The sequence below is a fragment of the Vicia villosa genome, linkage group LG2 (assembly GCF_029867415.1).
Source record: "Vicia villosa cultivar HV-30 ecotype Madison, WI linkage group LG2, Vvil1.0, whole genome shotgun sequence".
NCBI classification, from domain to species: Eukaryota; Viridiplantae; Streptophyta; class Magnoliopsida; order Fabales; family Fabaceae; genus Vicia; species Vicia villosa.
Genome location: NC_081181.1, coordinates 19,092,505 through 19,104,449, shown reverse-complemented (window position 1 = coordinate 19,104,449; position 11,945 = coordinate 19,092,505). Strand labels below are relative to the sequence as shown.

Below are 11,945 nucleotides of genomic sequence, written 5' to 3'. Positions count from 1 at the left end.
ATGCCACTATCTATTTTCAAAAAGCTTGAATTGGGAGAGGTTAAGGAAAGTAAGAAAAAGTTAAGGTTCGCTGATCACACCACCAAGAAATCTTATGGGGTAGCGGAAGATGTACTAGTGGAGGTTGACAAATTTGTATTCCCTGTTGACTTCCACATCATGGACATTCCGGAAGACAAAGAAACACCTATCCTTCTTGGGAGACCCTTTTTGTTGACAGGCCGCTGCAACTTTGACATTGAAAAAGGGACACTAACGCTAAAATCATTTGATGAAGAAGTAACCTTGAAGATGTTGGGAGTTAAGAAACATAGGACAGGTGTAAATGATCAAACTTCTGTGGATATGGCGGAAAGTGAAAAAAAAGACAAAAGGCCTCAACAGCTCCAAGAAAAAGTCTCAAGCATAGCCTCTCGGGTGGAAACAACTCAGGGAGCTATCAAAAGTCCGAAGAAGGCTAAGGAAGTCAAGAAGAATGCGGGAAGTGAGTTGAAGAGAAAAGTGGTCCATGCTTATCATCTTCATGAGTTCTTGGGTGAGAAAGTAACAAGCAACAAAGTTTGGAAAAGGAAATACCCTCCATAATAAAGGGTAATGGACCGTCGATCCATGTGACGTTAAACGAAGCGCTTCGTGGGAGGTAACCCACAATTTTAATAATTTATTTCTCTGTTTGTTTATTTTATTTTCAGGAAATAAAAGAGGGCATCTCTAGTGAAAGCTCGGAAGTGATCATTGGAGTGCAATACCCTCTGTAAGTAACCCCTCCAAGGCTGGTTCTAAAACATTGAGGACAATGTTTAGTTCAAGTGTGGGAGGGGTTCTTTTCATTTGCTTTTAGTTGTTTTCCATTTTTGTTTTTGTTTGTGTGTTATGTTGACATTGTGTTATAGATTGACTTATGGATGCCGAATGAATGATGAATGGTATTTAGTGGATGAAAGGTGCAACCTGAACCTATTCCCCCAAGGCATCCTGGAAGTTGATGCAGCCGAAAGAAAAGTAACTGTTGGACGCGAATTGCTGATACTGGACCAAGAGGATTGTATGGTATACCTGCACCGGAAAAGAGCCATATGACACGAGGAGTGCTTTGGAACCTGTAAGCTTATCCAACATGGTGAGGTTACAAAAAGCCAAACACAACAAATAATCATCATGAGAGTTCATTCAGGTATGACTTTATCATTCTGATTTTGCGTATGTTCTACTGACACAGCATAATATGAGGACACACACTGAGGCATTTGTTTGTTTTACCACCTGAGCCTTTCTAGCCATCCTAAATTATATGTTTATCCGTTGTTACCCCAGTTGAGCCATATCCTTTTGTTTGTTATAACCATATCTGTAACCCGCAGCCAAACACTTCCAACCCTTGCTCGGCATAAATGTTGTGGTTTTCAGAGTTGTGCTAAAATCTAAGTTTGGGGTAGTAATCATCAAAGAAGAGGGCAAGTAAAAAAAATGAAAATAAAATTTTTGAGACATATGAATGTATGTCCCATAAAAAAAAGAAAGAAAGAGAAAAACCTGCCCGAATGAAAGACTCAGTTACATTAAGCACTCACGGAAGAATGAGTGAAGCAAAAGAGTCTAAGTCGAATAAATTCCCAGTGTAACAAGTTGAGCACAATTACGAAAAACACAACATGAATGTCGAACCCAAAACCATTTGTTTATCCATTTCCTTGTGTATCCCACCGTACCTAAACCCCATTACAACCCAAAAGACCTCGAAAAGTGTGTGAACTTTGTTAGTGTAGTGAAGGTAGAATTTATTCAAAATTAAGAGTTGATATTGCATACTTTTATTTTGTGAGTGCAAAACACTTTAACCCTGAGAGATTTGGTGAGAAGTGTGAAAAAGCTTGCAGGCAAAAAGGTACTCTGATGTGGAAGTGTGGTAGAAAGTTTGGTTTGGCAAGCCAGAGATTCGATTAAAAAGGTAGACGCAAGTCGCGAATAACATCGGCAGTGTTGTGGAAAGAAAAAATCCAGGGTGACCTCTGTTTAGTCTCTTGCATCACTTGAGGACAAGCAATGAGATAAGTTTGGGGTTGTGATCGGTCACCATTTCTACCAAATTTCTGTCATGTATTCGGTCTAAATTTGTCGATTCGGTAACACTTTGATCAATGTTTTATTGCTTTTGTTTAAGTATTTCATGTTCCATTGTTTTTATGTTTACTTTGCATTTTGTTTTAATTTAAGTTATTTAGATTCTTTTGATGCCGTTTGGTTAGTTGTGTATGAATATCAGGTTTAAACAAGTCATCTTAAGTGTCAAAGCAACTATGAAGGAAGGAGAGGCAAGAGAAAGATGAAAATTCAAGGTTCTGGGGTATAACACGGTCGTCCGTGCTTCCACGCACGGCCCGTGTCAGGAGAATGGCACTCTCCATACAAAATCCAGGGACCACGCACGGCCGCCCGTGCTTCCACGCACGGCCCGTGTCAGGATGGCTGGGAGCAAAAATAAAAATAAAGAGCAGCACGGCCGCCCGTGCGTCCAAGCACGGCCAGTGCTGCTGTGAGCGTGAAAACTTCCAATTTTAGGGCTTTTTCACTAAATCTCCACCTTGAGGGTACTTTAGACATTTCATTTGCCTGAGATTTGTACCTAGACTATTTAGTTGAGTTTGAGAGAATTATTTTGGGACTTTTGCATCATACGAGAGAAAAGCACAGAAGAGAGAAGATAGCTTCATCAAGGGTTTCGGAGACGGAGAGATTCAACGGTGGACACCATTGAAGATCAAAGTTCCCAATTATCTTTGTAATGTCTAAATTCTTTACTTTGTCTTTCTTGAATATTATGAGAGGCTAAACCCCCCAATGCTAGGGGGGTGGTCCTGATTTGGTTTTGTAATAACGATGAATTTGTGATTTCGTCAATACATTGGTTTATATTATTCAGTTAAATTATGCAATGTTCTTCTTGTTTTCTTTATCGGTCAAATAAGGATTAATCTATGGCTAACAAATACAGGACTGTAGTTGTTAGGGTTTGTGTATAATTTGATTATAGTAGATATCACCTAGGACTAGGGATACCCTATAATTACCACATAATCTTGATTATATAAAAGCTTGGTTTCAATTTAGGTTCCTAAGGACTTAGGATTTAGGTTGGAAGACCAAAGGTTTCCTCACTAAGGACTTAGGAGGAAACACCCTAAGGATGTGGTAACTGAATGTTATGAACTTGTTGAAGAGATCTCAATTCTGAAAGTGTTACATGCCAAATCAACCACTCACCCTAGCATCTCATATATTTGATAACAAAACTCAATTTATTTTTCTCATTATTTTTCTTTGCAAGGATTTAATCCCCCAAAAACCAAAACATTAATCTTTTGTTCAATTGAATCATATTTTACGAATCTGTATTTCCTACGCAGTCCTTGAGATTGACATTCGGGGAATTTCCCCTATTATTACTACAGAGGCAAAAATAGTACACTTGCTATTTTTCCGATCATAAACCTTGACAAGAGATCACATGTAACTATACTTTAGGATGACTAGTGGGAATTTAGACACAAATATCAACCATGGCCCATTGTTTAATTAATTTGAATGTTGAATGAAGGTAAATTATACACGAACTCTAAATATTCCTCTAATCATATAAATGTTTGATATAATTTTTTATTCTTTCAAATTCAAGGAAAGACTATACTTTATTCTTTCTATACAAAATTATACTGTCAAAACCAAACTAGCTGCATGCTTCAAAAGCCAAATATTTTTGGCACATATTACATCTTATCCTCCAACACCTTTGCCTACTATTATGTGTGCTACTATTATGTGTGTACCATATGTCACACTAAACCTGCATAACTAAACTTATCAACCACATTATGATTATGCAACAATTCATAATCACAATATAATCGATGCGGCATTGCGATTGTTGTTTTCTTACCTAAACAAACAAGCTGGATTCCACTGTGCTGGAACAAATTTTTTAACTTCTGCTTGAAGTTTCAGGTGTGAAACTGTTAAGTACATAATAAAGAGAAATGAAGTACCCATCAAAAGCAAGAGACTTAATCTCTTGTGCATCGCGAAACCAATAGCCACTCAAATCAAACACCGCGTTGAAATAGTCCGATGGAATTTTTCCTTGAATAGCCAATTTTTGATTAACCATTTCAGACATCTGCAATAATTCTAAGACTATTTACAACACAAACAATAACAACAACATCAATAAAAGAGACATGTCAAAAGAAAACAAGACAAGACTTGATTGAATGGAAGAACATTGAATTTGAAACGAACATGATCACCTTTATCGAATTGAATATCCTCAAAAACATTTGGAATGACAACTCCACCTGGAACCATAAGATCTCCCTTGTTCATTTTATCAACCACCACTAAATAAGATAAAGGAAGAAGAATCTAGATTCAGAACTTTTACCGAACACTTGGTGGGCATAACATAAAATGACAAATTTGGCACCAATTCTCCATCAACTTGTCAACCACAACCTACAACAACGAAAAATAACAACACAACAACAATGTTTTAGCGAGAATTGAACTGAAACTGAAGCAAAAATAAGAAAATTCGGCGGAGAGATTTTACCGGAACGACAAGAGTGGAGCCAGGGTGTGTCTGTTTGCAGCATAGTGCGACGGAAGATGGCTAAGACAGATCTCCGGCGCGGAATGGTGGTGGCCGGCGGAGCCTGGGCAGCTGCCCTACCTGGCCGGGCGCTGGCTTCGCCACTGCACATAACTATGTTTCCTATTCAACTAATGCAATTTTAATTGTTTTCCCGTATTTATGAAAGTGATAGTTTAATGTTTATGTGTTGTAATTGACAAATATTTAAATTTCGACCTGAAGTTTTAGCATGGACACAGGCTACTGGTAAACAACATGGCATTATTGTTGTCACTATTCGTTCAGATGCTACTAATGGAATACCAAGGGGGAAAGATAAATTGACTAAGGACTGTGATAGAGGAGGAAATTACAATAGAAGGAATAAATTCTTAGTCAATTTATTCCTTTTATTGTAATTTCTTATAAGGCATTTATATTATGAAAGTTAAATGCCTGTTTAGGCTAAGATCTGTTCCAAGTGGTATCAGTTGGAAGGTGATGGTTAGATGCAGGATGCACAATCATAAACTATCCAAGAATTTGGAAGGCCATGACATATTGGGTCGTCTAAAAGATCATGAAAGAAAGTTTGTGAATGACATATAGAAATACAATATGGCTCCAAGGTACATAGTTGCTCCTTTGAAAGACAAAGATCCCGAAAACCTCATTAGTGTTACTCAGGTGTATACATCTACAACTACATACAAAACATGCAAGAGAGATGCATTGGCAGAAATGCAGCTTTTGTTGAACCTTATTCATAAAGAGAAATACATGTGCTGGACTAAAAATAGGGACAAGTCAGATGTTGTAGCTGATATCTTTTGGACACATCCTGATTCTGTGAAGTTGCTAAATATGTTTCATTTGGTGTTGATTTTTGATTGCACATACAAGACAAATAGGTGAGAATTTTTTAGATGTTGACTTGAGTTTGATTATGTACATTTTCATCGTGCAGGTACTAGATACCACCACTTGATATTATTGGTGTTATGCAACGAAGTTGACGATTTCAGTTGCCTTTGCGTATTTGGAACATGAAAGATATGAGAATTTCACATGGACACTAGAGAAGCTCAAAGAGTTGTTCTCATCGGAAAAATTGCTATCGAAGGTTGTGGTGACAGATCAAGAACTTGCATTGATGAATGTCATGGAATCTGTATTTCCAAATGCAACACATCTGTTGTGTTTGTTCCATATTTCAAAAAACGTGAGCATGAAATGTAAATAGTACGTCAAATCAGAAAGACAAGAACATGACATGGATCTATGGAACAGCATCATGTATTTAAATATAGAAATTGAGTTTGTCGAACACGTCAAGCACTTTGAGACTGTTTGTGCTGATATTCCTTTATTTGTTAAATATGTGAATGAAACATGGTTGACACCTTATAAAGAAAGGTTCGTTGCTGCTTGGACCAACAAAGTCACTCGTTTAGGGAACAAAATAACAAGTAAGTACATCAAACATGAGAGTTTCATGTTATTACAGCTAGAGCTAATCATAAGTTAACATATATTTATATTTATATTTTTTAGGGTGAAGTCTGCTCATTGGATACTAAAAAACATGTTGATTGCAAGCAGGGAGATTTATGTCGAAGTTGGGATGCTGTGAACACTGTGTTAGACAATTTAATCATGATTTTCTTGGCTAAACAATTGACCTCAGAGTTAGCCATTTGATCAAACTTAAGCGGCAAAAAAAATTGAGGATATAGTTAAAATGATCTAGAGAATTTTTTTTTATTAAATTTTTCTCATCTAGCGAATTCAATATGTTTCGTAGTTATCTAGCCACATGATTGATATCAAAATTTGAATAACCTAGTGTTATCTAAAGTATTTCATTTTTAGTATGTTGATAAATCTATAATCATCTGATAGATTTTCATTGTAACTAAATTCATATAGGATTGAGTTAACAATGTTTTGAGTCTTGAAGCATTGAGTCGTGAACAATTGTTGCAAGTTACAAGAGTGGTTCAGTAGGAAACTATGTATATTTGGATGATTTGATATTATATTACATGGTAAACTCAGCATCCAGACTGAAAATTTACGGCATTCCAACTATGAATATATGTCACATTTATCCCAAAAAAATATGGTGTGTGTATTTTTCATAGTGCACTTTATTTATCCCAAGAATGTGGGCTTCTTGATAAGGATTTATAGAGGATTTAAGAGGTAACTCTCAAAATTATATTTGGCACCTCCGGATTTTTGTATTGACAAAAATATCCTTATTATTTATCTAAAAAATAGTAACGTTTGTTAAAAAAATATTTACTTTTCAAAATTAGTTAATTTAAAATTTTCGGTACACTCTTTGAAATTTCGGTACACAAAATTGATTTTTTACTGAAAATTATTTGTATTTTACAAATTTCTGGTAGCGAATTACCGGAAATTTTGAAATTTTAGGTATCGAAAGAGAAAATCAGATTAACTTATTGGAATATTTCAAATTTCCGGTGTGCCACAAAATCTACCGGAAATTTTGAAAATTTCCGATATACAGAAAAATTTGAAATTTTTTGAAATTTCCGGTATGTCTACAGATCTCATTCTTTTCTTGTGTGATCCAGAGTCGGCGGCTTCTTCGACAAATTCCTGTATAAATTTTACAGAGTTTTTCACCATACATATCTATGTTTCCTATTCAACTAATGCAATTATGAATTGTTTTCCCGTATTTATGAAAGTGATAGTTTAATGTTTCTGTGTCGTAATTGACAAATATTTAAATTTTGACCTGAAGTTTTAGCATGGGCACAAGCTACTAGTAAATAGCATGGCATTATTGTTGTCAGTATCCGTTTAGATGCTGCTAATGGAATACCAGGGAGGAAGGAATCATTGACTATGGATTGTGATAGAGGAGGAAATTACAATAGAAGGAATAAATTCTCTGAAAGCACTAATTCCTTATAAGGCATTTATAGTATGAAAGTTAAATGTCTGTTTAGGCTAAGATTTGTTCTAAGTGGTATCAGTTGGAAGGTGATGGTTAGATGCGGGATGCACAATCATAAACTATCCATGAATTTGGAAGGCCATGACATATTGGATCGTCTAAAAGATCATGAAAGAAAGTTTGTGAATGCCATATAAAAATATAATATGGCTCCAAGGTACATAGTTGCTCCTTTGAAAGACAAAGATCCAAAAAACCTCACTAGTGTTACTCAGATGTATACATCTACAACTACATACAGAACATGCAAGAGAGATGCATTGGCAAAAATGCAGCTTTTGTTGAACCTTATTCATAAAGAGAAATACATGTGTTGGACTAAAAATAGGGACAAGTCAGATGTTGTAGCTGATATCTTTTGGACACATCCTGATTATGTGAAGTTGCTGAATATGGTTCATTTGGTATTGATTTTTGATTGGACATACAAGACAAATAGGTGAGAATTTTCTAGTGCACATCCTGATATCTGTTTAGATGTTAACTTGAGCTTGATTATGTGCATTTTCAACGTGCAGGTACCAGATGCCACCACTTGATATTGTTGGTGTTATGCAACAAAGTTGAGGTTTTCAGTTGCCTTTGCGTATTTGGAACATGAAAGATAGGAGAATTTCACATGGACACTAGAGAAGCTCAAAGAGTTGTTCTCATCGGAAAAAATGCTACCGAAGGTTGTGGTGACGGATCGAGAACTTGCATTGATGAATGTCATGGAATCTGTATTTCCAAATGCAACACATCTGTTGTGTTCGTTCCATATTTCAAAAAACGTGAGCATGAAATGTAAATAGTACGTCAAATCAGAAAAACAAGAACATGTCATGGATCTATGGAACAACATCATGTATTTAAATATAGAAGTTGAGTTTGTCGAACACGTCAAGCACTTTGAGACTGTTTGTGCTGATATTCCTTTATCTGTTAAATATGTGAATGAAACATGGTTGACACCTTATAAAGAAAGGTTCGTTGCTTCTTGGACCAACATAGTCACTCGTTTAGGAAACAAAACAACAAACAGGTACATCAAACATGACAGTTTCATGTTATTACAGCTAGAGCTAATCATAAGTTAACATATATTTATATTTATATTTTTTAGGGTGAAGTCTGCTCATTGGATACTAAAAAACATGTTGATTGCAAGCCGGGAGATTTATGTCGAAGTTGGGATGTTGTGAACTCTATGTTGAAGTTGCAGATATGTTCAATCAGAGTGTCATTCCAGAAAAGTATTCTCAACATGGAGCATCGGTATAACACTCCTTTCTATTCACGATTGCAAGGTTTTATCTTAAGACATTATATACAACTCATTAGAAAGGAACTGGAAAGGGTGAATTTTGTTGGTTCTAGCAAAGAAAGACGTGGTTGCTTCATTAGAATAACACATGGGTTACCGGGTGTGTGTCAGCTTGTCACTTTCCAAATACTAGGCAATCTTGTTCCTTTAGAGACGATTCATGAATTTTGAACGAAATTGTACATTGCAGAGCACGAGATCATTCATGATGAGAGTGGCACAAAGTGGGATTTAGAAGTAGAGTGTGAAGAGTTGAAGACATATTTCAGCTCATTGGATATTGTAGGATAAAGGGTATTGAAGAAAAAGGTTCGAGAACTAATACATCCATTCACAACTTTTATGTTCCCACCGCCGATGAAGTACAAGCTAAAGAGAGGTGTTAAGAAGAGCATGAAGAGTCTATAGAGTGACGTGCATCGTGATCCTAGCTAGTGGAAGTATGTCAAGGGCTCGCAAGGGAGTCAGACTACAAAGAGATCATGCACAAAACCAACAACAAGTTAACCATCAAGTACACCAATTGGTAGCCAACCGTCCACCAAATCTTCAAGACATCTCTACTTGTCACAGTTTCCTACTTTCTTACATCCATACATCAATGAAGTTATTATAGCTATACTTGGATGGGGAGAAGAGTCATGGCCTTTGATTCAGACATGGTTAGATGCTCAAGTTCTTCAATACTCTCAATTGTTTTCCAAGTTATTCTATGACACTATTTCTGCAGTTAAGAATGTGTTACGATTAGACCACTTGGGTCTGCAGCATAGGGATAAATGGATGACGATTCCTATATTGGGTTATCCTATTGCTTCTAGATAGAGTTTCGTTTTTGTCTCCCTTTCCAAAAGACTTAACATCACATTTCCCCTCTTGCTTTAACTCCACCTATGTATATGAGGAGGCATAAAATCATTGCTATTGGTTTTGTCAACTAAAATCATTGGGTTCAAGTAAAGTTAAAATTTGATTGCCCATTGCCTCCCGTCACTGACCGTTGAAGATAAAATTGTAACGTTGATGCAAAAGCATGAGAATCAGCATATGTGGGTCGTTTTAATCACTGGGAAGACGAAGTTAGGAAATCATCCTAGTTTGTTTTGTATTCTTGTATGCATGACAATTATTATATGTATATATTAAGCTGGGTAGCTATTTTATCAAGTCAGTTATTCGAGAAAAATCAAGGAAAAAATTGAAAAAAAACAACTTTCTAGTTTAATACTGGAAATTTACAAAGTTTCGAGAAGTTTTGGTATATACCAGAAATTTCAAAAATTACGGTATATTATCACAGAAATTTGAAATGTCTAGTAACAGACAAAAATTTTCAGTAAATCAGAGTAATTTTTTTTTTAAATTTCCGATAATTTTTTAAAATTTTCAATATTCACATGTGATTTTCGAAAATTCTAGTATTTTAATAAGGGAATTTACGACAAAACAACAAAAAAGGGGGAGTGTCAAATATAACTCTGCGGGCGGCATGTAGAATCCTCAGGTTCATATATCTATATTTTCCAAAACTAATAGATAATAAGCATGAAAGGCTTTGTTACAAATGTGGAAGACCTTCCACCTTCGGCATCAATGCTTAAATAAGAAGCATTTAACATACCACCCCCAAAATTATACGTGACACCCCCCAATTTTTCTTAATACCAATACCAAAAATACCCCTTCTAAAAAAAGAACAACATTTTGGAAAAATAAATTCGGTACCATGATGAAAATTTCCTGTATTTCATTTGAAATCAGTAAGTTACCATTTTTCTGAAATTTTCAAAATCTACAATTCTGTACCTGAAATTTAGTTGAAAGGTGAAATTTTCAGAGTGTATTGAGTCAAAAAAATTTAACGATCAAGATTTTGCCGACAGTTTTGTAATGTTATTATTTCAGCGACAATTTTTTATGGTCTAGAATGAATTCAAAGTTGTATAAATATGGCCATATATTATAGATAAAGACATCTCAAAATATGTCTCTTCCTCAATTTCTGATTAAGGTAGAAGTATATTTCAACATAAACAATCATCGAGTTGAGTTCAAGCTTCCGAATAGCGCCTTATCTCTTGCCAACTTGACATATAAGTTGAACGAATTGCTGCCTAATACCGATAACAGAAGGGTGAGAAAGATCGATTTTCATGGATATTGGATTGATACTAATAGGAGGGTGAAATACAACCTAGTTGATGACCAATGAAGATGTGACGACCATTGGGAAATCATTTCGCCGTAGGATAACTAAGGGGCCGGTCGAGTTTAATGCACAAAGTTCAAGATCTGTCTACGGCATAATCAAGATGTTGAAATGTCCAAATCATCTAGTAGTAACTAGGTTTGTATGTTTAGTTATTTTTAATTTATGATTGATGTACTCTCTTATGTTATGTTCATCTTTGAATCAAAACATGTAATCGCAAAAAGAATATGCTATAAAAGTACTTTGAGAAGTATTCTAAGTCACAAAATATACAAAATATACATCTATCAAATCAAAAATCTAAATAGGCCCACCACGAGTTATGTGTGCTAGCCGAGATATTCCTGTAAGAACCTCAGCATCGGGGTTTTCCTAACCCATGAGATTATCCATAATAATATCGATCAATTGGAGACGCTCCTAGTCATCTGTGCCTGGTGGAGGTGATGGAGGAGACAAATTGTTAGCTTGTACCTTAGCATCATAAACCCTAGCAACAAAAGACCCCCAACATCCGAACATCCTGCTGCAGGTGGTTTGAGGTGAGCATGTGAGATAACACTCTAGGTAACCATCCTCACACTGCACAGGGTGTTGAACCTTCACTTCCTTAGATCTACTATCACGGGCAAAGTTGATGATGTGGCTCTGAAACCATCTACTAGTGCCGCCTTTTGGAGTGTCTGGAATTGGTCGAGGGATGCCCTCGACATAACCATATTGTTGTAGACACCTTTAAAGCAAGTGTCTAGCCACCGAGCTCTCCCACCTCATATGCCCTGAATATAATCCAACGTCGTCGAATGGA

The 11,945-nt window shown here is 36.0% G+C and overlaps 1 protein-coding gene across 1 annotated transcript; it reads left to right on the top strand.

Moving 5' to 3' along the window:
- The first annotated feature begins 7,765 nt into the window (after positions 1 to 7,765).
- LOC131648668 (uncharacterized) lies at positions 7,766 to 8,186 on the top strand. Its single transcript, XM_058918404.1, has 2 exons — positions 7,766 to 8,058; positions 8,138 to 8,186. The coding sequence occupies exons 1-2, from the start codon at positions 7,766 to 7,768 to the stop codon at positions 8,184 to 8,186; spliced, it is 342 nt and encodes a 113-aa protein (XP_058774387.1).
- Positions 8,187 to 11,945: the final 3,759 nt, after the last annotated feature.

Bases quoted from the DNA above. Each gene is read 5' to 3' on its own strand.
- LOC131648668 (XM_058918404.1), top strand. From the start codon at position 7,766: ATGGCTCCAAGGTACATAGTTGCTCCTTTGAAAGACAAAGATCCAAAA. The intron at 8,059-8,137 runs GTGAGAATTTTC...TTCAACGTGCAG, and splicing joins TGGACATACAAGACAAATAG to GTACCAGATGCCACCACTTG.